Source organism: Schistocerca nitens, chromosome 3 (assembly GCF_023898315.1).
Source record: "Schistocerca nitens isolate TAMUIC-IGC-003100 chromosome 3, iqSchNite1.1, whole genome shotgun sequence".
NCBI classification, from domain to species: domain Eukaryota; kingdom Metazoa; phylum Arthropoda; class Insecta; order Orthoptera; family Acrididae; genus Schistocerca; species Schistocerca nitens.
The window spans coordinates 192,520,350-192,548,272 of record NC_064616.1 but is presented as its reverse complement, the minus strand read 5'-3'; the positions used below and the strand labels follow the sequence as shown (position 1 = coordinate 192,548,272).

Below are 27,923 nucleotides of genomic sequence, written 5' to 3'. Positions count from 1 at the left end.
CATGGAAAGTCCATGATCGTAGGTGCAGATGGGGACGCACTATGGGCGTAACTTGTACAACCCATCAGGCGTTTAGGCCCAATTTGAGGAATAGTGGGTATGGTTACAACGCCATTAGAATGCTGAGTGCCAAGGTCTTAGTGCACGGAGGGCCAGTGATACACCACGTAAGGCGTCCTTCCCCAAAAGGCTCGTACTTCTGTAGAATTTTGAAAAATGGTGGTCAAACCCCAGGGGGGACCATCACATGGAAGGCCGAAACGGTTGAAACTCCTTTTAGTCGCCTCTTACGACAGGCAGGAATACCTCGGGCCTATTCTTACCCCAGACCCGCAGGGGAGAACTGATCGGCTGTCGGACCCCCTCCGTCTAATAGGCGCTGCTCTTGCATGGCTGTTTACATCCTTGGGCGGGTTTAGTGACATCTCTGAACAGTCAAAGGGACTGTGTCTGTAATACACTATTCACAGTCAACGTCTATCTTCAGGAGTTGTGGGAACTGGGGTGATGCAAAACTTTTTTTGATGTGTGTATTTAAAGCTGTGCAGACGTACGTCAACCTTCACTCACTCATGTAGCACACGAGCGAAAGACAGACATAAAGTGTAGTATAAGAAACTCTGAAAACCTAAAGCACTTATAAGTGGAAATACGAGTACATACCGTACACCACATTTGCAAACCACTTCATATTAACAGAATCACTACGCTACTGGTAGTAATAATAATTTGTAGACAACTAATGTAACCTACCACAAAAAAGATTCAACACAGTAGCTGTAAGCGTAAGATAGGCCACCCTTTTCACTTTAACAAATAAAATTTTTGATGTTATAATCTATGCCTAAAATTTCGAATGAAGATTTTGCTCATTTGAGGTTTCGAATAAACCTGCGATTTCAGTCCATAGATACCGAACTATAACACGATTGATATTTTCATCCTCAAGATGCCACACATTTTCTCTTTCTCGTATTAAACTTAACAGTTTCTCACGCTCCGTAACGTCGGTCGAATAGAGTGAAGAAAACAAACTGATTTGGATTTCAGCGATTGTCGTTCGAAGTCCGTACGTTCGGGAGATACGATCTCACATCTACATCTACGTGATTAATCTGCTGTTCACAATAAAGTGCTTGGCAGAGGGTTGAGTGAACCACCTTCAGGCTGTCTCTCTGCCGTTCCACTCTCGAAAGGCACGCGGGAAAAACGAACACTTAAATTTTTCCGTGCGAGCTCTGATTTCTCTAATTTTATCGTGATGATAATTTCTCCCTATATATGTGGATGCCAACAGAATGTTTTCGCAATCGGAGGAGACAACTAGTGATTGAAATTTAATGAGAAGATCCCGTTGAAACGAAAAACGCCTTTGTTTTAATGATTGCCACTCCAATTCACGTATTATGTCTGTGACACTATCACCCCTATTTCGCGATAATATAAAACGAGCTGCCCCCAACTGAGGCAGGTCCCACACCGCACAGCAATACTCCAGAATAGGGCGGACAAGCGAGGTGTAAGCAGTCTCTTTAGAAGACCTGTTGCACCTTCTAAGTGTTCTGCCAATGAATCGTAGTCTTTGGTTTGTTCTACCCACAATATTATCTATGTGATCGTTCCAATTTAGGTTATTTGTAATTGTAATCTCTAAGTATTTAGTTGAATTTACAGCCTTCAGATTTGTGTGACTTATCGCGAAATCAAAATTTAGCTGATTTCTTTTAGTACTCATGTGAATACATTCACACTTTTCTTTATTCAGGGTCAACTACCACTTTTCGCACCATACAGATATCTTATCTAAATCATTATGCAAGTCGTTTTGATCATCTGATGACTTTACAAGACGGTAAATAACAGCATCATCTGCAGACAGTCTAAGACGGCTACTCACATTGGCTCCTATGTCGTTAATATAGATCAGGAACAATAGAGGGCCTCTAACACTTCCTTGGGAACGCCGGATATTACTTCTGTTTTAGTCGATGACTTTCCGTCTATTACTACGAACTGCGACCTTTCTGACAGGAAATCACGTATCCAGTCGCACAACTGAGGCGATACTCCGTAGGCACGCAGTTTGGTTAGAAGACGCTCGTGAGGAACGGTGTCGAAAGCCTTCTGGAAATCTAAAAATTTGGAATCAATTTGACATCCCCTGTCGATAGTACTTATTACTTCACGAGTATAAAGAGCTAGTTGTGTTTCACAGGAACGATATTTTCTGAATCCGTGCTGACTGTGTGTCAATAAATCGTTTTCTTCGAGTACTTCATAATGTTCGAATACACTATATGTTCCCAAACCCTACTGCAAATCGGCCTGTAATTCAGCGGATTACTCCTACTTCCCTTTTTAGGTATTGGTGTGATCGGCTGTAGTGTGACCGTGCACGTAGTGGCGTACGGCCGATGTAGGCCGTCGACGGAATCCACCGATATCGGAGGCACTGTGACCGCAGCTTAACCCGGCCGAGTTCCCTGAGGTGCTCGTAGTTTGACATGACCCAGGAAGCATATGTGGCTCATCAAACTCCACGGATATGGTGCGTATTGACGCCCGTGGTGCGGGAGTGTTCCATTACCGAAGTACAAACAACAGCAAACATACTTCAGTGCAAGAAGAGGAATTTCGTGTGCGTGCAGCACTGTGGTTTGCTTCGTATACAACACATTATTGCATGTTTATGACTAGCAGTCATTGCTCTACACGTAACGCTGCTATCACCTGGACGGGTTTATACTGTCAGTAGTCATAATGTTCTGGCCGATCAGTGTATTCAGGTTGTACATTCAATGATATGAAAATCCACTTTTGCAGTTTGCTGTATGAGCCCTTCTGCCATGCTTTATCATTTGTGTTTGTTTTGGCTCAATACTATAAGGCCATTTGTGTACGCCTATCACTTGTGGTAGCTATTCAATTTTGCACCATTCCCTCGCTAAAATACGCATGCCCGATGACCTTGTTAAACAACAGATTAAGTGAAAGTGGCGACATTATATCACTGTGCCTTCACTATGCTACATAAAATGTGAATGTTCCTTCTAAAGTGTTAATGTATTGATAACTGCACAGTGATTACAGTTTAATGTATGGTACATTACTGGAGACAAAACGCCACTAAGACTGGAGGGGGTATCAGTCAGCATTATTTATGAAGAGTTACTCTGGGAATTACTGACATCAATCTAGCATGCAATCGATTCTTCAGTTCATCCCAAAGAGGTTTGATGGAGTTCAGACAGTGGCTTTGAGCAGACCGATCCACGAAATCTATCTGAGGTTCCATGATCCATGGCTGAATGTTCCAAGGGTTGTAGGCAGGAAAAATATTATGCTGTTATATGTAAGTGAGCATATTACTTTTAGCATTAAAAGTTTATTAATTGTAATAAAGTTTATAAATTGTAATAAAGTTTATAAATTGTAATAAAGTTTATAAATTGTAGTAAAATTATCATGTAAATTATTTAATATCTAAATTGATATTGATGTATAAGTAATTTTCAACAGCCCATGACTACAACTTTGCTGATGACTGTGTCCGAACATACAGGGGGGGGGGGGGGGGGGGTGGAAGAGTTATGTGATGTTCCTACAGTACAACACATGGATTGCTGGATCAAACTTTATTCTTTTCATTGACTTATATACCTTTGGGAAAGAGCCTTGCATCTTATCTGTCCACATTCATTGTGGTGTCCCAGCACATTTGGGCATGGCCAGATTGTTTATGCCATGATTACTGCACCAATAAAGCAACACAATGGCTCTCTTCAGTATCTCACTGCAGCACACCAATCGGATTCTAGGCTTTGAGAGACTTAATAGGCATTCATCAAGGATACTACTGGAGGAACAGCATTAAATCAACGAGGAAGAAATGTTTCCTACCCTGGCCACATCAAGGTCATAATGAATACACCACTAGAGTTTAACTGGGTATGTGTCAGGGTGAACATCAGCTGTGCCTTTTTTCCATAATGAAATTGTCCCACCATTTGTTTGAAATGATATAGGAAAATCTCTAAAACCTAAATCTGGATGGCCAGATAGGGATTTGACCCATTTCCTCCCACAAAATAAGATTTTCAGTTCGAAAATACAACAGAGTTGGCTTTCAAAAAGTGTGGACAGATTATTTACTATCTTTTTCATTTTTTATCTCTACTGGCTGCTCAGTTGAAAATAAACTTTACTCAGCATGACTAGCTATCTGTGAAGCATACAGATAGATAGATATGGACACACAACCACAATAAGGATTTGTCAAAAATGATGTGGCATGGCTGTAAGTGGGAGTAATGAAGTGTAACAGGCACTGAATACAACCCCCATAAATGTATTCCATGACTGTTCTATTTTAGATTATATTAACTTTTTTTTTTACTTTACTGTCTTCCTACATCATTAGTTTTGTGAGGCTGCCTCGAAAGATCATGGAATGAAAACATAATGGGTCATAACATGTGTCTTGTCTCTGTCACTTCTTATGCTTTAAGCTAGATTATAACTGACATCAGTGTGGATTTTGTGGATTTTAAGAAACAGTTTCTACAGTCTTACATTTCTCAAATAGACCACACTGAAAGAAGCGTTGATGAATGCCTGCTGAAAAATAGAGAGTATAACAATGAATGCTCACAGTTTAGATCTCAAAATTGGGGGTTTGTCACATTCCCCATTCAACTAAAAAATTTCTGAAACAGCTTTAATCCATACATCTGTTAAAGAAATGTTATCTTGTGCGACATTCCAGTATAATTAACCATGATGTACACAGGGAAGCCTAAAAGCAAATGTCTTTGCAGACTATAACAAATAAAACATGACACTCCAAAGGTTATGAAGAAGAGAGATGTTTAGTGCAACGAACAATATAAATAACAAGAAATAAATAAAAGCTCATATTTAGTTTTCAGTTTCTGGACTTATGAGAAAAGACAATTTACACTGTGGTCAAAGAGTGTTAGACTGAAGGTACCCACAATATGCAGGGCACAATGTGCAGGGAGAGCCAGGAAAAGGTATATAATCCTGATAACACCAAATCATCTTCAAACAGGAAGCTTTGCTCTCGTGAGATTAAGGAAACATATGGCAAATAAAGGCCAACAACGGAGCCCCGGGACTCTATACAAATGTGTTAAAGATATTTGCCTGTGACTACCTTGTAGACACCTATCTGCTGTCATTCTAGTCTAAAAAAAATTATCTGTAGGTTTCATAAATCAATATCTATTACCAATGGTAAATAGTTTTGGTAGGCAACATTTCAAATAAAATAAGTATCAGCATTATAATGAACACAACGTAAGAAAAAACACGAAATTAAGTTCTGCTTTAAGTTTAAATACAATAAAGCACAATTTTTTTACACATGTTTATAAACTACTTTGGAACAACAATATTAAATACTAATTACAATGAATTAACCTTCCGTTGATTTACACACTTAAATGTGAGTATGACCTTGCAACAAAAACTATTCCATGGCAGACCACAATGTTTGGAGCATGACAGAAGTGAAAACATCACTCACAGTTGCATAATAAGCTACACAGTGATAAGTTCAGATAATTATAATGCATATAAAAAACTTATGTATATCAAACCACTACAGGAACTAACTGCAATATAAAACTGTCTGCTAATAAACTAATGTTTTGAAATGTGTACCAATGCAAATGGTAGTCTTGGGTATATTACGGGAAGGAGGAAAGGGCATATTTCCTCAGGAATGAAGTTCTTCCTACTCCAGGAACAGTTAGTTAGTTTCATGTTCCAAGAATCATTTTGCACAATAGTTCATAATGATGTGGAATGAGTCATTCTACATTCAAATCGCAAATTAATTTGTATATACAGTTCATTCTGAACATTTCTCAATTTTTTGTCCACAAAGAAGAAAGATATTCAGATGATGTGAGTTAGTAAGGCCCACCCACCACCTTTTACAAATTACAGAAACAGAAATTCTTCTATGGACTAGGAGTTATCAAGGAGAAACTTTCTCAGTTTCTTTTCAAATTTTACTCCACCACCACCACCACCACCACCACCACCACCACCACCACCACCACCACCAAATTACACTCTTTATCTTCATAATCGTTCAAACATATCCACAAACACCATGAGAATTTTTAGACACACTAATTTTTGCTGAAGACATAAAATATTTACCTGAAGATAGAATTACTCTGTAGTTACATATGAGATGCTATCCAAAATTTTCAGAACTGGTGCTGCCGTCTGATGAAAACCTTACCTTTGGACTAATGGTCACCATCACCCTCAAAGAAGTTCCCATCCACACATACAGACCAGTCCCAGCACTTCTGCCACTGGTCAAACTTTTTCTGGAAGTCCTGTTCTTTGAGGGTGTTTATCACTGCCAGTGATGCTTCTTGAATCCTCTATGGAGTGTCAAACCAATGGCCTTTCAACTTGAGTTTCAGTTTTAGGAATAATGTAAAGTCGCAAGGTGCCAAATCTAGCGAGTACAGTGGGTGAGGTACAACCGCCAAGTTGTTTTTTTGCCAAAAAGGTCCCTGTGAGCAAAGACGTGTGACAGGGCACGTTGTCGTGATGCAGCAGCCAGTTCTCTTGACGCCAAAGTTCGAGCCGTTGTCATTACACATTTTCACGGAACTGCCACAAAACGTCACAGTAGTACGCAGAATTCACTGTTTGGTTGGGTGGGATGAATTCTTTGTGCACAATTCCCTTGGCATCAAAGAAAATGATGATCATGCTCTTCACTTTGCTCTTGACCTGTCTCGCTTTTTTGGGTCTTGGAAAGCCCGGGCTCTTCCACTGGGATGATTGTTGCTTTGTCTCTGGGTCATAACCGTAAATCCAGCTCTCATCCCTGGTGATAACCCATGACAAGAAGGTTGGATCATCAGATGCGGTCTGAAGAAGGCCCATGCACACTTCAACATGCTGCGCCTTCTGATCAGCAGTCAAGATCTTTTGCACAAATTTTGCAGTAACACGATGCATACCCAATTCATCAGTCAACATTCGTTGACATGTCCCATAACCAATACCCACTTCATCCACAAGGTCTTTAATGGTTCGACGTCGATCAATTGTTGAAGTTTGCCAACGATGTCTGGCATTGTGCGGCCAATGGGCCTTCCAGTGTGAGCATCATCTTCGACGTCTGTACGGTCGGCCCTGAACCAAGCATGCCACTCAAACACATGCGTACAGCTCATGTTCTGTCCCCCAAATACTTGTTGAATCATTGCAAGGGTCTCCGTAGAACTTCTCCAGAGATTCACACAGACTTTGATACACACACGCTGTTCTGTTCGTGGATCCATCATGAAGTCACCACACACCAAACACAGAGTATTACGGAAATCACTGTCGACACGCAACACGTCTTCCCAGCTGAATGCCACTCTACACACTAACTCATGAGATCTGCAACTCTCATCACCTAGTGGTGCAAAGATCTACTACTCCTACTTTCCAGATGGGAGCACGAGTCCCAAAAAATTTGGATTCCACCTAGTATACCACAATTCATAAATGCTGATGTTGCAGTCTTCAGGCCAAAGACTAGTCTGATGCAGCTCTCCACACAAGTCTATTACGTGCAATTCTCTTCATCTCTACATAGCTACAGCAACCCACATCTATCTGAACCTGCTTACTGTAATCAAACTTTGATCAACCTACACAAATTTCAACTCCAAAACTTCCCTCAAATACCAAATTAACAATTCCTTGCCCCAGGATGTGTCCTGTCAACTGATCCCTTTTTTAAAATCATGTTGTGCCATAAATTTCTTTCCTCCACAATTCAATACTGTATTTTTTTATTCGTTATCTGATCTACCCACCTAATCTTTCCCCCAATGACATCACCCTCATACATAGTTCCCATTCATAGATATAAATGATGGATGAATGGCGATACGACAAAACTTATTTGATTGCAGACAGACATGTTTCATAAGACTCATTCATAACACAAAAATCCAATTCTGTACAACTGTGTAAGGTGAAAACCTGATTGTTACCACACTATTGAAGGAAAAAATGAGTAACAGCATTCTTTTTCAGAAGGCACATTAATTACTTCTGTAATTGAGGATTAGTAGTAAAATTCTTAATACATAAAATTCGTAAGGTACTCGTTTGGTATGAAATTCAAACCTGGAGTCAAAAATGTGACAAGAACATAGACATTTCAAAATAATGACAGTCATTGCCTTCAAAGCATTAAAGTTTCTTCTCCGATTCTCTCTCCTATATATTAATACACTTGTAGAAAACCCAAGAAGAAAGATAAATAATTGTTATACGGACAGACAAACACTCATCACACAGGGGAATACTGAGTGCTGGGCATGCACACAGTGTCATGATTACTTCTGTAACCTGATGAACTCTCACTGTTCCGTGCACAAACAGCCACTCTAGTGACAGAGCAACTTCACCACTCAGGCCCAGCATCAAGATGTCACACTGATGAAGAATGGAACTTTGAAAACTGACCAGCAATCTTCACTGCTTTTTAAAATTGTTTTCTGAATTGCTTAATCCACACACAGTTCAACGTGTGACTGTCAGCCCTCATCCCATTATAAATGTATAAATCATGTATATTACACAACAAACTGACCATCAGCTCCAACAGGAGGATTTTACTTTTAAAAATTAAAAACACTTTTGATGATGTTTCATTTAAGATAAAAGAAACTGAATGATGGACTCACCCGGACTACTGAACAGAATACTCCTTATTGCACCAGCTTTAACTGCAAGACAATTTAATTTATTTCACACATAATACCATACGAGTAATAATGACAGCCATAAGCCATTAAACAGAATGCATAGTCAATCACACATTTGCGTGTTCCACAAATTGTGCACGCTAACTTGTCTGGAACTTGAACATAGCAGTTGCTTCACGAAAGTGATATATCTCCCACATGATAGTGAAGCAACTCATTTGGTCTCAAAATGCTGATTTCTTAAAGGAATGGGTAAACTGTGTGTGAATCCTAATTACAGCACAGGATCACAAACTGAATCATACTTGTTCAGGTCTGTTGGGGAAAATTATTCTATATTTGGTCAATATAGTGAAAAGCATTTAAAAACTTTATGTACTGTGATGTCAAAACCACAGTCCATAGACTCCTAACAGAGGCCTACATAAAGTTTGCAATCTGACACTACATACTTCAACATCTTATTTCATACCTAGAAAAATTCTGTGGATCTTTGATGTAGTTACTCTTGCTCATGTATCTATCTATTTTCATGTTTGAGCATTTTGCACACCACTGATGTTAACAGCTTGTACAAATTGGATAATATGTAATGATACATATAATAAACAGTTAAATCAAGTAGATTTGCATCCAAACATACAACAAGTATAGCCTACGTGAAAATTTTAAATTATCTTTTTCAAAATCAAGAAAATCCATTATAGCAGTGAAAGCTTTGTTTTTAGCTCAATTTTGTATAACATTTCTGAAGGTTTTTAATGAGGCAGTGAGTGATTCTGGTGACAGGACACTGTGCATCTAGTGGCAGTGCAGTGAACAATTTTGCTTCAAGGTCTGTATGGCTATTCTGAGTCTTGCTTAGACTTGTAAAGGGTTAGTCACTGTTTTCTTTATGATGTGTATTGCGACAATGAAATGATTGCCTTAATTTGTAGCTATCTCTTGAGTTTTCTTTTGTGCAGACTAGCCAACTAAGTATAAATAATGATGGTAGTGCCACGACACCTAGTTTCTTTTAGAGCAGCTTACAGGACACATTGTTTTTTAATACATCAGCAACACATCCGGTGACCTTTCTCTGGCACATTAAAACTCTCTTTTCCCCAGTGAAGCTGCTCCAAAGCAGTGTTCAGTACATTCTGTGGCTATGAAAAAATGCGTAATAGGTGCTAAGCATCAGTTTTCGCTCTCACATGCTCTAAGTTAGCGTAACAGGTATATGGCTGCTGATAATTTAGTGCATACAGAAGCTGTGTGGAGGTTCGAAGTTACTTTGGAATCTAAGTGTACACCAAAAACTTTAACATACATAAAATCATTGTTGGTATTGTATAAACTAGAAATTACATTTTTTGGTTTTACTCTGGTTTCCAATTAATTCATTGTCTTTAAACCAGATATTCTTATGCCTGCTTTGCTTTGTTCTTTTAGGTCCTCTGTCACTTCCAGTTGCAATGAAAATAAATTATGAACAATAAGGGTCCCGGCACAGAACCAGGAAGGGGGGGGGGGGGTACAACTCTTGAAAAAATCTAGGAATCCAGAGCTCATACAATTAAAATGTATCTATCCCTTCCTACTCTCAACATATAGTCCTATAAGTGTTCTGAATATCGAATGCCTTAGCACATCGGTTGTCTATTAGAATATGATGACTTATTGAGTCAAATGACTTGCTCAGATCAATCAGAAGATCATCAACAGACTACTTTGCTTCAAAGGCACTGAGGATTGTTGAAATAACATTTTCAACACCTTTCAGTGAAATGAATTTTCCCTGAAGACATACGGAATGTGGGTGTTCCATTGCAGGTGAAACATTTGTAAATATTTTGATACATGCAATGTTCTACTATAATTATTGAAAGTATAACTGAAAGAGTTATCAATAGGTATCAATACGAGTTGCTTCCCTTTTATGGTATCTTTAAGCAGGCTGGAAAAGAACAACTCACAAAAATACAATTTATTAGTACCACAACATGGTCATAGCAAATTGTCTGAAATCTTTTTAATATCAAAATGTGACAGACTATATAATTGTCTGATATTCAGCTGCTCTGGAATATAACACCATACGGAGTCACACAATGAAAGTAACTGAGTGAACAAACTTTTATGTATGTTACACTCTTACACTGTTAAGCCAGCAAACTTTTTTCTTTTGAAGCACACTATCAAATATGTTTGCAGGCAAATTTCTTTCTTTTTAGAGTGTCAGCTTGGTAATAAATCTTCATCAACTCACTGCTTGCATAATGCAAAGTGAATCTGCATGGTGTTGGGTGAACAAGGTGACAATATGTGGCAGTACAAACTACACTCATGACAAGGTGAAAGTGGAAATGGTCTTTCTCTAATCCAAAGATGATGTATCACAAGGGTGATCATATTGTGTGGATAACTACAAAAACTGCTTGTACAGCGTAGTTTTGTAACTATGTTGTGCTGGATTATGTTTGAAAGGACAAGGAAAGGAAAGGAAAGAGTGTAAATGTGTGTTGATAAAAACCTTTTCCTTTTTCAATAACACCAAAGGAGTTGTATAGCTCAACAATGTATTTTTTGTGAGTTACTAACAACAGTATTACATCCGAACTGGATAAGAAACTGCAGGGAACTTTATAATTTTACAGACAAATTGTGTGCACTGTTGTATGGCTGGGTGCTGTCTGCTACCTCTACTCCCCTGGCAGTCAGTTAAACATTTTTCACAATCACTACTAAAGGTTACTTTTGGACTGCACTTCAATATGTCAATGTGGTATGTGGACCTTAGTTTCAGAGGAAGAAAGGAGGGTTGGTGTGTTTGCTGTCACGTCGACATATCATATGTTTCGTGTGACACACAGAGTCAACAGAAAAAGTCGGTTGTTTCCCGTTACAAGCAAAACAATTTTTAAAGCAAAATTTTATGTGGCCGTTTGATAGGGAGATCCCAGATTACTTTAGTGCTATATTCGGTTTAGTGATATGTACTATCAGTGACAGTAAAACATGAAAAATAACCAGTGCCCAACAGGGACAGAACTGCCCTGATCCGCACTGTCGACTAGTGCAGTAAGCAGCCCTGCTGAGTTGCTGCTAGGGTACTGGTTAATTCTCATGTTTTACTGTTCCTATTAAAACATACTGATATGACAAATACCACATTAGACTAATTTGGGATGGCTCTATGGAATGGGCAAGTAAAGTTTCACTTTGAAAATAATTTCTTTAGCAACAGGAAACAAACTGGCACTATCCATTAACACTGGATATTACACAAGAGATGTGATAAGTAGTATTTCACAAAAATGAAATTGAAAACGTCTCTCCTATGAGTTGGCAGGCTCTTTTTCTCTGGAGTTTTGTCAGATATTTTCAATTTTGTTTTTGCAAATGAACTTTTTTTTTGTTTGTTTTGTTTTTAACAGACCATAACAGCCATAACCAACAGGCCTCAGAGTGCAAGACTTCAAGTGGCAAGCAGTTCTGTGGTACAGTTTTCTTTTTTTTTTTTTTCCCCACTATGGTTTCAATGGATCTGTGCACAAGAAAACATCTTCAGTACCTGGAAAAGGCTGTCCGCTTTGCACAACAATATTGAAATAGTTTAGGCGTTTTTTGAAGGGGGTGATTAAATTGTTATTTACTCAGCAGTGAAGAGAATATTGCTGCTGTACGAAATTAGTGCAGAAAGATTGAGGTGCCTTGTAACATCAGTTAGGGAACATTCCTTTGGACTGTTTGAACCTACAAAATACACCATTATGCAAGGACATATTAAAGATTGAGGAGACATTCTATGTGGGCATTGGGATAAGAGCAGGTGGAAAATGGAAACTACCAGCCTGTCAAGGGGGGGGGGGGGCAAAAAAAATTATATATATCTAATGGCAATCTTGGAAATGTATAGTGCTCGACACTGAAAAACCGAATATCAGGAGGTGTTATATGGAACACATTCCACATCAAGTAGCAAAACTATTCGAAACAATCAGTCCAAGACTGAGATATCACACCTACCAATACTTTAATGGCAACTATTCAGCTTTAGTACTCTCACAAATTTGTGAGAAACTTCCTACAACAACCTGCCCCATATGACTGATGTTTCTGAAAATGATGACTTGGCTGAACAACTAATTTTTTGTAGTGAAAGACAATGACTGTGCCAATCTGTAAATGAGTTCATAAAAATACTCACTGACTGGTATCGAAAGCTGAAAAAATATCCCATGTATAGTAGAACGAGTACTGAGAAACTACTAAAAGATAACTACTAAACTACATAACTACTAAAACATAAAAAATATGAATGCATGCAATGGAACAATAACCTAAAATGCATCAACAGAAGCATCAGATTCCACCTGTCTGCTTTGACCCATGACATAACGGTAGTGGTGTGTGTGACGTCACTACGGCACGGGTTTTCCGAGTTATCGTGTTGTAGATGTCATGTTGTTGTATTTGTTCATGCCCTCTGGTGGTGGTGTGTGGACATGCCGAGTTTTAACATATGGTATTGGGAGTAGAATGTTGTAATTTAAATTTTTGATATTATTTGTTCTGGGATGGTGGGGTGCTTTTTTATTATTACTGCATATTTAGCTTGTCCCCGTCCTACACCCCTAATTTCCTGTGGTTGTCCTGCTGGTTTCATTTTATTTTTGGAGCGAGACATTATTGTGTCATTCTTATTTTTGTTCGCGTGTGTACGCAGTGACATGATTGTCGTCATTTTGTTTATGCTGGGAGTACCCGTTTCCATCACATTGATGGTGTCATGGGTCAAAGCAGAAAGATGGAATCTGATGCTTCTGTAATGCCCCTAAAATTACATACAGTAAATACAGCATTTAGTTGGTGGAGTGCTTTCAGGCAACAATAATGTAAAAAGGGAAAAGTAATTACAATTGTTCCTCATGCACTTTACTACAACATGCTACCCATATCTACAGTATACAGGGATGTAACAAAATGTGTGGCTAAACTTTCAGTACACATTCCTCACACGTGGAAGAAGAAAATGTGTTAAGTGGACATATTTTTGGAAATACTTTAGTTCCACATTAGAAATAATTTTCTATGACTCTTCAAAGTAGGTTGACATTAAACACAGGAAACATACAGAAATGGACTGTACCAGCGTACCACATGAAGCTTGCTCTTAATTGAAGAGCTCAAAATGTTCTCCATTAGCAATAATATGTGCATTAACCCACTATCACATTAAATTCTATATGTTATGATGTAACACTGGAGTATTGAATATGGTTTTGAAGACTTCTTCAATACAGGAATGTAGATTGTTCTGCATATTGTTATGTTTGATACACAAGAGCTCTCAAGTACCACAACAGATAAAAGTGCAGTTGGTTTAACCTAGGAGAATGCAGAGGTCATCTGATTTGTCCATCTCATGCTATACATTTGACACACAATCCTGTGCACTTAAGAATTACAACTTAACTAGGCATAACCAAGGGGAAGTTTGACTATTTTATGGAGGAAAAAAAAAGTGGTATGCTGGTACAGTCTGATCCTTGCTGTTTCCTACAGTTAATGTATCATGAAGAATTTCAGGAAATGAGGTTTTGCATGGAAATATGACGAAAGTATCCTGAAAGTCTGGATTATAGTTCTCTTACACCCAACATAATAAAAATATAACAGGAATGTAAACTTTCTTTGGGCATAATCAAGGAGTGAAAAAATAACACTTTTCATGCAGGATATGTGGCTCACAATTAATAATTACTGTGGAATAACACAACCGTGCATTAGTGCATATGTAGATACAGGAAACAGAAGCCTATGGTTAATACATTCTACATGGCAGTAAGCCACAATATCATGCCAGATTAGTAAGCTAGCTAGCCCTATTCCAACCAATAATTTCACACCTCTAAACACGTGATTTAGATTTCAATTTTTAAGTAACTGATACTAGATTGGTAGTATGGACAAAATCTTTGTGGGTATCTAACAGTAGGCTTTCTTTAATAAGAAGTTGTTAATGCAAGCAATCCAGGTCACAGTATCAGCAGCAATAGAATAGACAAGAGAAACTAATTAGCATGTTCCATACCATAACGTGTTACTGTGCACATCATTTGTGGAACACACAATTAACTAGCAAATTATAATAAGTTACCTTGTACTTCTACTATCACCAGTACTTTACAATATGGCTATAGCGACATATCAAGAATTTTGAAACATTTTCTTGTCAGAACTGTTCACACAATACCAACAGATAAAAAAATTCAGGTATCACCAGTGTGACAAAATTCTGTACAAGAGCACAAAGGAGGAAGTGTAAATGACTATTCTGCAGGAGCTGATATTACTCAGCCTTGGTAGAATGTCAACAGTTATGACACTTAGTTAAATGTGATTGTTACATGACAAACAAAACACAGCCAAGAGGCTATTCATAAATTGCCACCATCACATAATATAGAGCAACTACTGCAGTGAAGTGGCAGACTAAAAACTGTGTACAAGTCAGCGATGTCCATCTAATTAGCAATTCAAACAGTAATGGTGAAAGTTAGAAGAGGTTAAAAATAAATGCAAATGCTACAATGCAACTTAATTTAGAGAAAATATCTTTTAACTTCTGATTCAACAGATAGGCATTAATAACAAATGTAGTACCTAATACATTGCATTGCTGTTAAAAAAGCACAAAAGTAGCGCAAAGCTTCTTCCACCAGGTATAACAGCAAAATACAAGAAAAAACCTGAAAAAAATATCTGTGACTGAATCGCACCTTCACCGTAAGAAAACCTGCTACAGTTATGCAGAGCAATTAATGAGTGCCATAACATATATAAACACACAGCAAAGCTAAAGTATGTACAGAATAACACTAATGTTTAAATGCTGTTCTTTATAACAATCCATCTGCTGTTTTCACTTTTACTCTGCACACTGTTTATTTTCCAACCCCACTGGCAAAACACTAACATCCCATCAATAGTGTCATCATTAGAGACAGAGCACAAGCTCCGATTATGAAAGTATAAGGAATAAAATGTGCTGTCATGCACTGTTCAAAGGAACTATCTTGGCAATTTAGGGAAAGCTCGGAAAACCTAACTCAGCCTGGTTGGATGTGGATTTTAACGACCGGCTTCCAAATGAGAGTCCAGTGTGTTAACCACTCCATCATCTCACCTGGTATGAATAAAATCCGAAGAATCTATTGTGAAAATTACGGCCAAATTTGTAGAAATCATTTTTTGAGCACTAAACCATCAATGGTTTCTTCCTGAAACATTTTACACTGAACTCTGACAGATCTTCCTTGTCAATCATGCAAAAATTGTGAAAGCATACAAAGAGCAAGTCCATGAAACGATGTGTTTAACAGTGTGAGGTTTCACAAACAGTTACAGGAGCAAAGTAAATTAATTGCACAGTTTATGTTACATTCCAACCTATAATTTATTTATTTATTTTTAAAAAATCTCTTATGTTGTTAGTGACAAATATCGTACCACCACCACGAAAAACAATGACGATAACAAAATCATCACATGAAAGGGTGATAACAATAGTCCAGTTTAAATGAAGAAGTATGTTTATTTTCTAAAATAATTCATACTCCCTTAAGACCATAACAAAGTAATTATACAAAAAAATGTGATTAGCAAAAATGGTTATTTATAGAATAATTGTCTCCTCACACACACACACACACACACACACACACACACGCACGAGAGACGAGAGGGGGGGGGGGTGGAGGGGCGCGAGGAAACTAAACTATTTAAATCATTCAGGATTAGAACAATCTATCTGCATGCCACGTTTAGTCTAACATTTGTCAACATACTACTTTCACGGTGGACACGAGGTAAACATTTTTACGAATTTTCCCAAGTTATTAGCAGTAAATATTATTGTTTCACCTGCTAACTAGCAATGGCATCAATTGGCAGAAACAAACATTGAATGTCAACATTCTGAATGGCAGATCATACAATTCCTTGGACAGTATAAAAGCTAGAAGACTCTTAATGAAGGTAAACCGCTACTACTTGTAAGGTATCGTTCTGTGATTTTATAATTTGATAGTCATTGCAAATAGCTGGTATCTCTAGGCAAACCGTGATGTTATAAACACTGAGCTCCTTTCTAATTACTGCAAATGGGGTCTTTAAGTGAAGGGAAGCACTAAAACTAACATTTAACAAAATGCAAGTGACAGTGAGTTGATTCCTTCCATATCTTACTACAAGAACGACATGGAATCCCGAAACAGTTGGAGATTATCCTCAGCTTAGAGCTATAGTAACAGTAGCAATATTTTTAGCAACTCATTACTCTATTCAAGAGTCTCGTGCAAATTGTGCTTAGCTTCCAAGCGAATGCACGTCATTAATTTATGTATTTATGGCTTTTAATTGTAGTTATCAAATTTAAAAGTATTGTTTCAACACATCAGAATTTTATCACTGCCTATCTACTCACGGAATGAATGCAATAAAAACTTCAGGAACTTTACTGACGTCCTCGTTTAAACGATAATGCTATAACATCACAACAATAAAATAAAAAAAACTATGATACTTTCCATTCAAACCTATTCTCACAGCAGTAATCACTGACACACCAAATAATTATTTAAATGATATATTTCGGCGGTTAAAATATAAAAACGCACACTGTACCTACCATTTTTCGGTAAATTCCGGATGACATTAACAGCTGCTCTAAATTTTTCTTCAGTAGTCATTGCGGGAGCTAGCTTTCACACCACTTCCCCCAACCAGCACAAACGCTTCGTACACACTGCCACTTCCAACTCCACTGAGCACTGACGTCTACTCAGGTTTGCTTCTCGACCAAAGTAAAACAACTGCGCATCACGTGACGCTACACAGAGTCGACTGACACTGTTTCAAGGATACACATCAGGCGCAGCGCGTGTGCTTCCAGCAATAATAAAATAGAGTATGCACATATACAATAGGAACATAATTAATTCTACATGCACACACTTTATAGTATACTATGTAGCACAGCTATTGTATTTTTCACTTAAGATCGCTAAACGTGCATCATTAAAAAGTAACAAATGCCTCGCGGTCCAAAACATACAGAAAAAAGTGGTAAATTTTTTGCATGAAGAATTCGCTTGCACAGCTCCAGAACTGTAGAACTTGCGGGCCGCTATTGTGTCGAGGCATATTCGCTGCCTCGTACAGCAGAGGCAAAGGTTCGAGTCCCGCCTTGGCATTAGATTGGAGGCTTTAAATTCGCCGTGACTTTTTATGCACCGGTACACTATAGCTGCAACATTGAAAAAAAAAAATTGCCGATTATAAATGCACTAATATGTGACTGTAAATTCAAATGTGGTTGACTTCAAAACGAATGACGTGGTTACACAATATATATAGCCTATATACGAATGCAGATTAAAATAATCAGAGCTTGAGAGAAATTACGTTCACATAAAATGACAATACAATAAGATTTCATAGTGGGAGTGAACAGAATGGCTATGCTATAATGGTCCCGGTGCACTTGATCAAAAAAATTTGTAATTTGTTTACATTTGCGACACCACAAGCCATGTATTCCCTTATCAATAAGTCATTATCATCATGTGACAAGCCACGCTGCTTTTCAATGACGACAGTACGCCCCTCTCTCTCCACCTCTTGTCTTGAAACACTTAGACAAAAAGTTTTAATTATCATGTCAAACGCTTGGTATCAAGTTCGCAGTGATAAGATATTTAAAATTCGAAGATGGAAGTGGCTGGAGATTTTTTAAAAAATACGCAAAAGGCAGTGGGAGAGAAATATAAAAATACAAACAGGCATTGATGGGAAATTTACAAATCTAAGAAGGCGATGGTGGGAAATTTAAAAATGCAAGATGAGACTGACGAGAAATTAAAAAAAAATAGCAGTCATTAAAATGAAAGAGCCAATCATAGAGCACTATTTTTTACGTAAAATGAGTTAGACCAACTGGTATGTAGTCCACCATCTTCAAACGTATTTAATTTTCTTTCACCATATCTAAAATAAATATTGCCAAGAGTTTCTTATTCACCTTCAACACTTTTTAGAATATGATCTATTGTAAAGCATAGGTTGTTACAATTCGAGTAAATATTTGAGACATCTGCATTGGCTAACCAAGTTTTGACAGCGGTATCTGTCTTAATAAAATTGAACTGACACTGAACTGCATTTTATGGCAAACAGTACAGAATGTGAACACATATGCATTTGTTAAGCTCTGACTTTCTGTTACGACTAGCTTGCAACATGGGCAATTTAATTCTGCCTATATGTACAATTCTCCTTTGAAATCGAATAAGGTCTCTCGCCATCTGTTCCCAGGATCCAAAGCATGCTATTAACTAAGTGAAAACCCATGCAATATTTATGTGAGAGGTTTTAAAATCTATTGAATTTGCAAAATGCCCTTTTCTGGATGTCTGTTTTCATTTGCAACTTCCGATTTTGCAGTTGAGCCTCTCACTTTATTTTCCGCAGCTATTCTAAACTTCAAGTAATAATCCCTGGTTGTTGAAGTTCGCCGGCCGGTGTGGCCGAGCGGTTCTAGGCACTTCAGTCTGAAACCGCGCGACCGCTACGGCCAGGAAAATCTGAAACATACAGTCCGTAATCGATTCCGTTGGTGGAGAAGATTCGATGGTTCAAAGCTAGGTATTCCACTGCAAAAACTACATTGCTGTCATATTACAGTGAATCTCTTGTAATGAGAAATATTTTAGCCAGAACTGAAGTTGGAGTAACATTAGACAAAACAGATTGGTGTGATACGCTCAGTCTGTGATGTCCTGTTCTAATTACGCAATTACAGATCGTCAAGTAACATATCGCCAAAAACCATGCCTATTTGCCGGCCACGGTGGTCTCGCGGTTCTAGGCGCGCAGTCCGGAACCGCGCGACTGCTATGGTCGCAGGTTCGAATCCTGCCTCGGGCATGGATGTGTGTGATGTCGTTAGGTTTAAGTAGTTCTAAGTTCTAGGGGACTGATGACCACATATGTTAAGTCCCATAGTGCTCAGAGCCATTTGAATCATTTGAACCATGTCTATTTAGATCCAAAAAAACCATTGCTAACAAAAATCTAAACATACTGCCTAACATGCACTGCAATGATACCTGCACCTTCCCAAGCAGATGCACAGCTCTAGAAACCACCATTAGTGCATAGTGCATTGTGCTTGGAGCCGTAGTACTGGGAGCACATTGACTCGCCGCAGCAGTCTGCTGTGCCACGCTGCTGGATAGTGTGGGCCTTTGTTTCTTCCCACACAGACCAGAAGTTGCTCCACTTTGTCGGCGTCTTGTGGCTGTTGTACGAGGTGCATTCACGTTCTAAGGCCTCCGATTTTTTTTCTAATTAACTACTCACCCGAAATCGATGACACTGGAGTTACTTCTCGACGTAATCGCCCTGCAGACGTACACATTTTTCACAACGCTGACGCCATGATTCCATGGCAGCGGCGAAGGCTTCTTTAGGAGTCTGTTTTGACCACTGGAAAATCGCTGAGGCAATAGCAGCACGGCTGGTGAATGTGCGGCCACGGAGAGTGTCTTTCATTGTTGGAAAAAGCCAAAAGTCACTAGGAGCCAGGTCAGGTGAGTAGGGAGCATGAGGAATCACTTCAAAGTTGTTATCACGAAGAAACTGTTGCGTAACGTTAGCTCGATGTGTGGGTGCGTTGTCTTGGTGAAACAGCACCCGGACGTTTTTGTTGCAGTGCAGGAAGGAATTTGTTCTTCAAAACATTTTCGTAGGATGCACCTGTTACCGTAGTGCCCTTTGGAACGCAATGGGTAAGGATTACGCCCTCGCTGTCTCAGAACATGGACACCATCATTTTTTCAGCACTGGCGGTTACCCGAAATTTTTTTGGTGGCAGTGAATCTTCCTTTGAGCTGACTGGCACTTTGTTTCTGGATTGAAAAATGGCATTCACGTCTCATCCATTGTCACAACCGACGAAAAGAAAGTCCCATTCATGCTGTCGTTGCGCGTCATACATTGCTTGGCAACATGCCACACGGGCAGCCATGTGGTCGTCCGTCAGAATTAGTGGCACCCACCTGGATGACACTTTTCGCATTTTCAGGTCGTCATGCAGGATTGTGTGCACAGAACCCACAAAAATGCCAACTCGGGAGGCGATCTGTTCAACAGTCATTCGGCGATCCCCCAAAACAATTCTCTCCACTTTCTCGATCATGTCGTCAGACCAGCTTGTGCGAGCCTGAGGTTGTTTCGGTTTGTTGTCACACGATGTTCTGCCTTCATTAAACTGTCGCACCCACGAACGCACTTTCGACACTTCCTTAACTCCTTCACCACATGTTTCCTTCAACTGTCGATGAATTTCAATTGGTTTCACACCGCGCAAATTCAGAAAACGAATGATTGCACGCTGTTCAAGTAAGGAAAACGTCGCCATTTTAGGTATTTAAAACAGTGCTCATTCTCGCCGCTGGCAGTAAAATTCCATCTGCCGTACGGTGCTGCCATCTGTGGGACGTATTGACAATGAACGTGGCCTCATTTTAAAACAACGCGCATGTTTCTATCTCTTTCCAGTCCAGAGAAAAAAAATCGGAGGCCTTAGAACTTTAATGCACCTCGTATTGCTCGCACTCTGATGCAGTCTGTCGGCCTGTAGCGGTTGCATCAAAGACATTTACTGAAAGGAGTGCTCACTGAACAATATACTTCATGCATTCTGTGTGAAGGATGCTCATTCCTTGTGAACCACCCCATACACCAGCACGTTTGCGTCAGCAAACCTGTAGCAGCAGCTTCAAAGACCTTCCTAGAAAGAATGACAAAAGACAGTGCATTTCCTGTCACCCACACAGGTGGGGGCCTTGAGGGATTGCTCAGCTTATCCTGTTGGCGTCGGAAGGACTGTGATCACCTGAGAATTTGAAAGACGCTACTAAAAGCATGAAGTAGTTCCTGGAAGGATAGAGCATTTCCTGTCTCCACACACAAGAGTTTCAAAAAATGGTTCAAATGGCTCTGAGCACTATGGGACTTTACATCTGTGGTCATCAGTCCCCTAAAACTTAGAACTACTTAAACCTAACCAACCTAAGGACATCACACACATCCATGCCCGAGGCAGGATTCGAACCTGCGACCGTAGCAGTCGCGCGGTTCCGGACTGAGCGCCTGGAACCGCTAGACCACCGCGGCCGGCCACAAGAGTTTATATCAAACACATTCGTAAAAGTTGTATGACAAAGACCAGGACACTTACTACGGTTGTGATGTAGCCAACAACTGGTTTTCCGGGTGGACTGGTGAACGGCGACGAAGACATTCGCCACCTTCCCACCTGCGTTCTATATGTGGGTGATCTGAAGGATGGAATGCCGGCCGTTGTGGCCGAGCGGTTCTAGCGCTACAGTCTGGAACCGCGCGACCGCTACGGTCACAGGTTCGAATCCTGCCTCGGGCATGGATATGTGTGATGTCCTTAGGTTAGTTAGGTTTAAGTAGTTCTATGTTCTAGGGGACTGATGACCTTAGAAGTTAAGTCCCATAGTGCTCAGAGCCATTTCAAGGATGGAATAATACCTGTCCCAGCGGGTTTGCACGTGTTTTGATGTAGCCGGCAACTGGCTTTTCCGGAAAGGACTGGTGAACACCGACAAAGGCATTCCCTGTCTTACCACCTGCAGTCGGTATATGGATGGTCATGAAGGATGTGAACAATACCCAACATTCTGAACCTGCAGGTTTCAGTTTCCCCCTGTTTAGGCGTTCCTATAGATTCCCACCAAATTAGTGGGCAGAACTTCAGTCTGTACAGGCAGAACATTAATAAAACCCAGAAACTGCAGGGACATATTCCTGACGAGAGATGGAGAAAAAAAGGTCCTATGGAACTTGTGTCTGGAAATTCATTGTTGCCACAATAGATGACACTGATGAAAGGAAGTTTCTCTGACCATATGCCGTGTGTTCCTTGTGTGTAGCAGTGTGTGTGATTGACACAGGATACTATAAGCAGCAGACTGGTCCTATATCCATATCGGAAACAAGTTGATATGGTGTTTGTGTACGGCTAACCAAACGGAAATGCTCCAGAGGCAGTACAGCTATACCAAAACAAGTACCCTCACAGGCACCAGTCACATCACACAATATTTCAAACCCTTTTGGGCGTTTTTATGATCATGGGTCCTTTTAGACAGACGAACATGCAGGGAGGCGACGGACTGTGCATACACCAGATTTGGATAATCGAGTTCTGCCTCTCGACCGTTTCCGTCTGCTTGGCTGTACACAGACACCATCTCGACTTGTTCCTGACATGAATACTGAACCATTCTGCTGCTTACAGTACAGTGCGTCAGTCACACAGTCAAGGAACACATGGCACATAGTCAGAGGAACTTTCATTCATCAGCATCATCTACCATGGCAACAATGCATTTCGGGACACACGTTTATAGGACCGTTTTTCCTCCATTTACAATCAGTAATCGGTCCCTGCAGTTTGTCCGGTTTATTAATCTTCATCCTGTATAAGCTCTACCCCCTCTACAGTCATTCCCATTCTACTCTAGACTGTGAATACGTTCGGTCACCATAGTTAGTGCACCCGTTTGCCTCTTTTGTCAAGTTGTCGTCATCTAACACAGCCATGAAGCGATCAGCATTTACAAGCAGCTTGGAGCGTCAGTGGAAGAGGGAAACATCCGATGCAGTACTTGGAGGAATTACCGTGTAAGTACATATTTTCACAGCAAGTGTTTGTGTGTTCATTGCTCTGAGTCTTCAAATTTCGATGTATATTTACGTTATTTCGTTGCTCTGAGTGTTCAGTTTTTGTTATAAGGAATTTAGTCGCAAGTGTTCATCAAATTAATGTGTTTATATTTCGAAGTATATTTTCGTTATTTCATTGCACGGGTTTATCAATTCAGTAGTATATTTTGACTAGAAGAAAGTTTCCTTGTTGTTACAACATTCATTCATGAAATGTTGTCTGACCTCGATTAGCAGTGGAAGCGGAGAGGAAGCAGAGTGGCGAGCCCGTGCGTCCGCAGCTCGTGGTCGTGCGGTAGCGTTCTCGCTTCCCACGTCCGGCTTCCCGGGTTCGATTCCCGGCGGGGTCAGGGATTTTCTCTGCCTCGTAATGACTGGGTGTTGTCTGATGTCCTTAGGTTAGTTAGGTTTAAGTAGTTCTAAGTTCTAGGGGACTGATGACCATAGCTGTTAAGTCCAACAGTGCTCAGAGCCATTTGAACCATTTTGTCGAGCCTGTACAGCCCTCGGAGCAGCCTCCAGCGGTGATTCCGACATGTTAAGTACACATTATTGTGAAAAAAATTTTTCGTAATGTTGTATTCCCTACATGTGTATAAGTTTTTAAATCTATGTGCTCTTACTGTTGTAGGTGATTTCGAGGAGTTGCACCATCCCTGACAAGCCTATCGCAGATGTTGTGTAAGAACACATTCTTTTAGTTAATTTTTTTTCATAGTGCTGTTCCCGATTTTTAAATCACTATGTTATTAAACTTCCTGGCAGATTAAAACTGTGTGCCGGACCGAGACTCGAACTCGGGACCTTTGCCTTTCGCGGGCAAGTGCTCTACCAACTGATCTGCCCAAGCACGACTCACGCTCCGTCCTCACAGCTTTACTTCTGTCAGTATCTCGTCTCCTACCTTCCAAACTTTACAGAAGCTCTCCTGCGAACCCTGCAGAACTAGCACTCCTGAAAGAAAGGATACTGCGGAGACATGGCTTAGCCACAGCCTGGGGGATGTTTCCAGAATGAGATTTTCACTCTGCAGCGGCGTGTGCGCTGATATGAAACCTCCTGGCAGATTAAAACTGTGTGCCGGACCGAGACTCGAACTCGGGACCTTTACCATTCGTGGGGAAGTGCTCTACCAACTGAGGTACCCAAGCACGACTCACGCCCCGTCCTCACAGCTTTACTTCTGCCAGTATCTCGTCTCCTACCTTCCAAACTTTACAGAAACTTAGGTAGCTCAGTTGGTAGAGCACTTGCCCGCGAAAGGTGTTGTGGATTGGCAAGACAGCCAACCCACTATAAGGAAGCCGAAAGGCACGCGTTTAAACTCACGCAGGCTGGCGTGAGGTCTGGAACAGGACAAGGAATTGAGACTAGCAAAAAACATACGTATCTTCTGGAATACTTAACTTTAATCCATAATTGGTGAACATCGCTCTTGACGGTACATGTTTTACAGCATCAATAGTAACTGGTAATGGTGCCTTGCTAGGTCGTAGCAAATGACGTAGCTGAAGGCTATGCCAACTATCGTCTCGGCAAATGAGAGCGTAATTTGTCAGTGAACCATCGCTAGCAAAGTCGGCTGTACAACTGGGGCGAGTGCTAGGAAGTCTCTCTAGACCTGCCTGGTGGCGGCGCTCGGTCTGCAATCACTGATAGTGGCGACACGCGGGTCCGACGTATACTAACGGACCGCGGCCTATTTAAAGGCTACCACCTAGCAAGTATGGTGTCTGGCGGTGACACCACATTCCTCCCCCTCAAATCGGCGGACGGGTGTGGTATAAGGCTTCCGCCCGCCGTGGGGAGGACCCAATGTTGACGTATTCGACGAGGTGGGGAGCCTAAGAACAGGCGAGGCTGTGACACCCGAACCCTGCCATTCGGTCCGAGGGGAGCTAGGAAACGCCTGAAAACCTACTCCAGGGTGCATGCCAACATGCGGTGTATGCGCCTGTAGAGAGACAGGAGGGGCCGAAGGGTCGACCTCCATCGGGCCGGGGCACCCGGCGGGCGAAGACGCCATATGGTCCGGAGCGGGCAAGAGTTCCATGGCGGAGGACAACTGGTCACGAGAAGCGATCGGCGGCGCTTGACCCAGGGAGGCGCCCGGCGGTTGCAGCGACGCGTCCACTGCGGGCGGCGCCGGCGGGAGGACAGGCGGCGGCGGCGGCGGCGGCGGCGGCGGCGGTGGCGGCGGCGCGTCGCCATGGGGCAAAATGGAAGGCATCGTCGGTAACACTTGGGGCTGAGGCGAGCCAGTAGATGGGTCCCCAGGGCGCTGACCGGACGGCACCGTCGCTGAAAGCAGACGGGGAGCGGCAGATCCCGTGCAACGACAGAGGCGCAGCTGATTGAGATGCCGACGCACCTCACCAGAGGCCCCCAAAACCAGATACATAGCGCTGCCGAGGCAGCGGAGAATGCGCCCTGCGAGCCAACGCCGTGAACCTCGATACTTGCGGTAGTAGACAACGTCGCCTGGGGCAAAAGCAGGTGTCTGCCGCTGCACAGGAACCTGATGCGGCGGATGTAGCAAAGACATCAAGGTGCGATGAGGGCGACCGTGAAGCAACTCAGCCGGCGAGCGACCATCTCGAGGCTGAGAGCGATACAAGGACAAAAAGAGCAATAACGCGTCCTCCCGAGAATGCGACTCTTTCAACTTCAACATCTGTGACTTGAAAGGCCGGACCAATCGTTCAGCGGCACCGTTTGACTGTGGCGAAAACGGCGCGGACGTCAAATGTTGAATACCATTGGCCTTGCAGAATGACTGAAATTCTGCGGACATGAATTGTGGGCCATTGTCGGAAACAATAGTGTGTGGAAGACCTTCAATGCAAAAGATAGCGGATAACGCTTGGATGGTGGCAGAAGACGTCGTGGAAGACATCCGGACAACAAAAGGAAAATTACTGAATGAATCTACCACAACCAACCATCGAGCATTCCAGAATGGACCAGCAAAATCGATGTGTAAGCGTTGCCAAGGGGAAGTGGCTTTTGGCCATGCAAAGAATTGCCGCGGTGGTGCTGATTGTTGTTCGGCACACACCATGCAAGAAGAGCACATTTGTGTAATCACAGCATCGATTCCGAACCATGTACAGTGCTGACGAGCAAGTTGTTTCGTTCGCACGATACCCCAATGTCCTTGGTGGAGAAGCTGTAAGACAGAGGACTGTAACGAACGTGGGACCACGACCCTGGACTGATCATTATCAGGACGCAACAGCAAAACACCACGTCGTACAAAAAGTCTCTCCTTGTGAGCAAAAAATCGGTGAACCAACGGGTCCCCGATCCGTGACCTTGACAAGGGCCATTGAGCAGCAACGAAACGCAGAACGGTAGCCCGGACGGGGTCGGCAGCTGTGGGTGTAGCTACACGACGAAAAGCAATCGGAAACGAGTCAACCACGTCATCGGTTTCCGAATCAATGAACATGCAAGCAAGTTCGGAGGAATCGAATGCTCTATCCTCAGCAACAGGCAAACGGGACAACGCATCGGCGTTTCCGTGCTTAGCAGTGGACTGATACAAGATATCGTAGCGGTACTGCGAGAGGAAAATAGACCAGCGAATGAATTTCTGCACTGTACGTGGAGGTACAGGCTTGTTCGGATGAAAAAGCGATGTCAAAGGTTTGTGGTCTGTGATGATGGTAAAGTGACGACCATACAAGAAATCATGAAACTTTGTAACACCAAATACGAGAGCCAATGATTCTTTCTCGATCTGTGAATAATGTCTTTGCGCAGACGAGAGCAATTTGGACGCAAAGGCAATAGGGCGATCGTGCGAACCATCTTTGTGCGCAAGCACAGCACCGATCCCGAAATCCGATGCATCCACCATCAACAAAAGGGGCTTCCGGGATCGAATGGCGTAAGGCAAGTATTGGAAAGCAACGCCGATTTCAACTGGCGAAAGGCGCGTTCGCATTCCGTCGTCCAGACGAACAGAACACCCTTACGGCGTAAGCGATAAAGCGGAGCTGAGTTGGAAGAGGCATGTGGTACATATTTATGATAGTAATTGATTTTTCCCAGCACACTCTGTAGCTGCTTCAAATTCTGCGGCGAAGGCAAATCTTGTATGGCACGGAGGTGCTCTGGACTGGGATGTATGCCTTGGGCATTGAGTACATGGCCCAGGTAGGGTAAGTCCCGAGCAAAAAACACACATTTGTCCTTCCGCAAGCGAAGACCATTTTGTCGCAAGACCTGAAATAATGTTCTGAGATTGGCTAAATGTTCTTCTTCCGTCTTTCCGGAGATCACAATATCGTCCAGATAGTTTGCTGCAGTAGGGACCGACGCACAAACAGTTTGTAAATATTGCTG

General features: G+C 41.4%; 1 protein-coding gene across 2 annotated transcripts in view; it reads right to left on the bottom strand.

The window, feature by feature from the left end:
- LOC126248135 (acyl-CoA-binding domain-containing protein 5) overlaps positions 1-17,599 on the bottom strand; it is a 152,879-nt gene extending 135,280 nt beyond the window's left edge. The window contains exons 1-2 of one of the 2 annotated variants that reach the window (XM_049948826.1): positions 17,443-17,596; positions 8,745-8,786 (exon numbers count right to left, since the gene is read on the bottom strand). In XM_049948826.1, the coding sequence (XP_049804783.1) occupies positions 8,745-8,786; positions 17,443-17,503 (103 nt within the window). In that variant the 5' untranslated portion in view covers positions 17,504-17,596. Of the gene's footprint in view, positions 1-8,744; positions 8,787-17,442 lie in introns of both variants that reach the window. The other variant, XM_049948827.1, reaches the window with a different exon arrangement.
- Between the last annotated feature and the right edge of the window lie 10,324 nt (positions 17,600-27,923).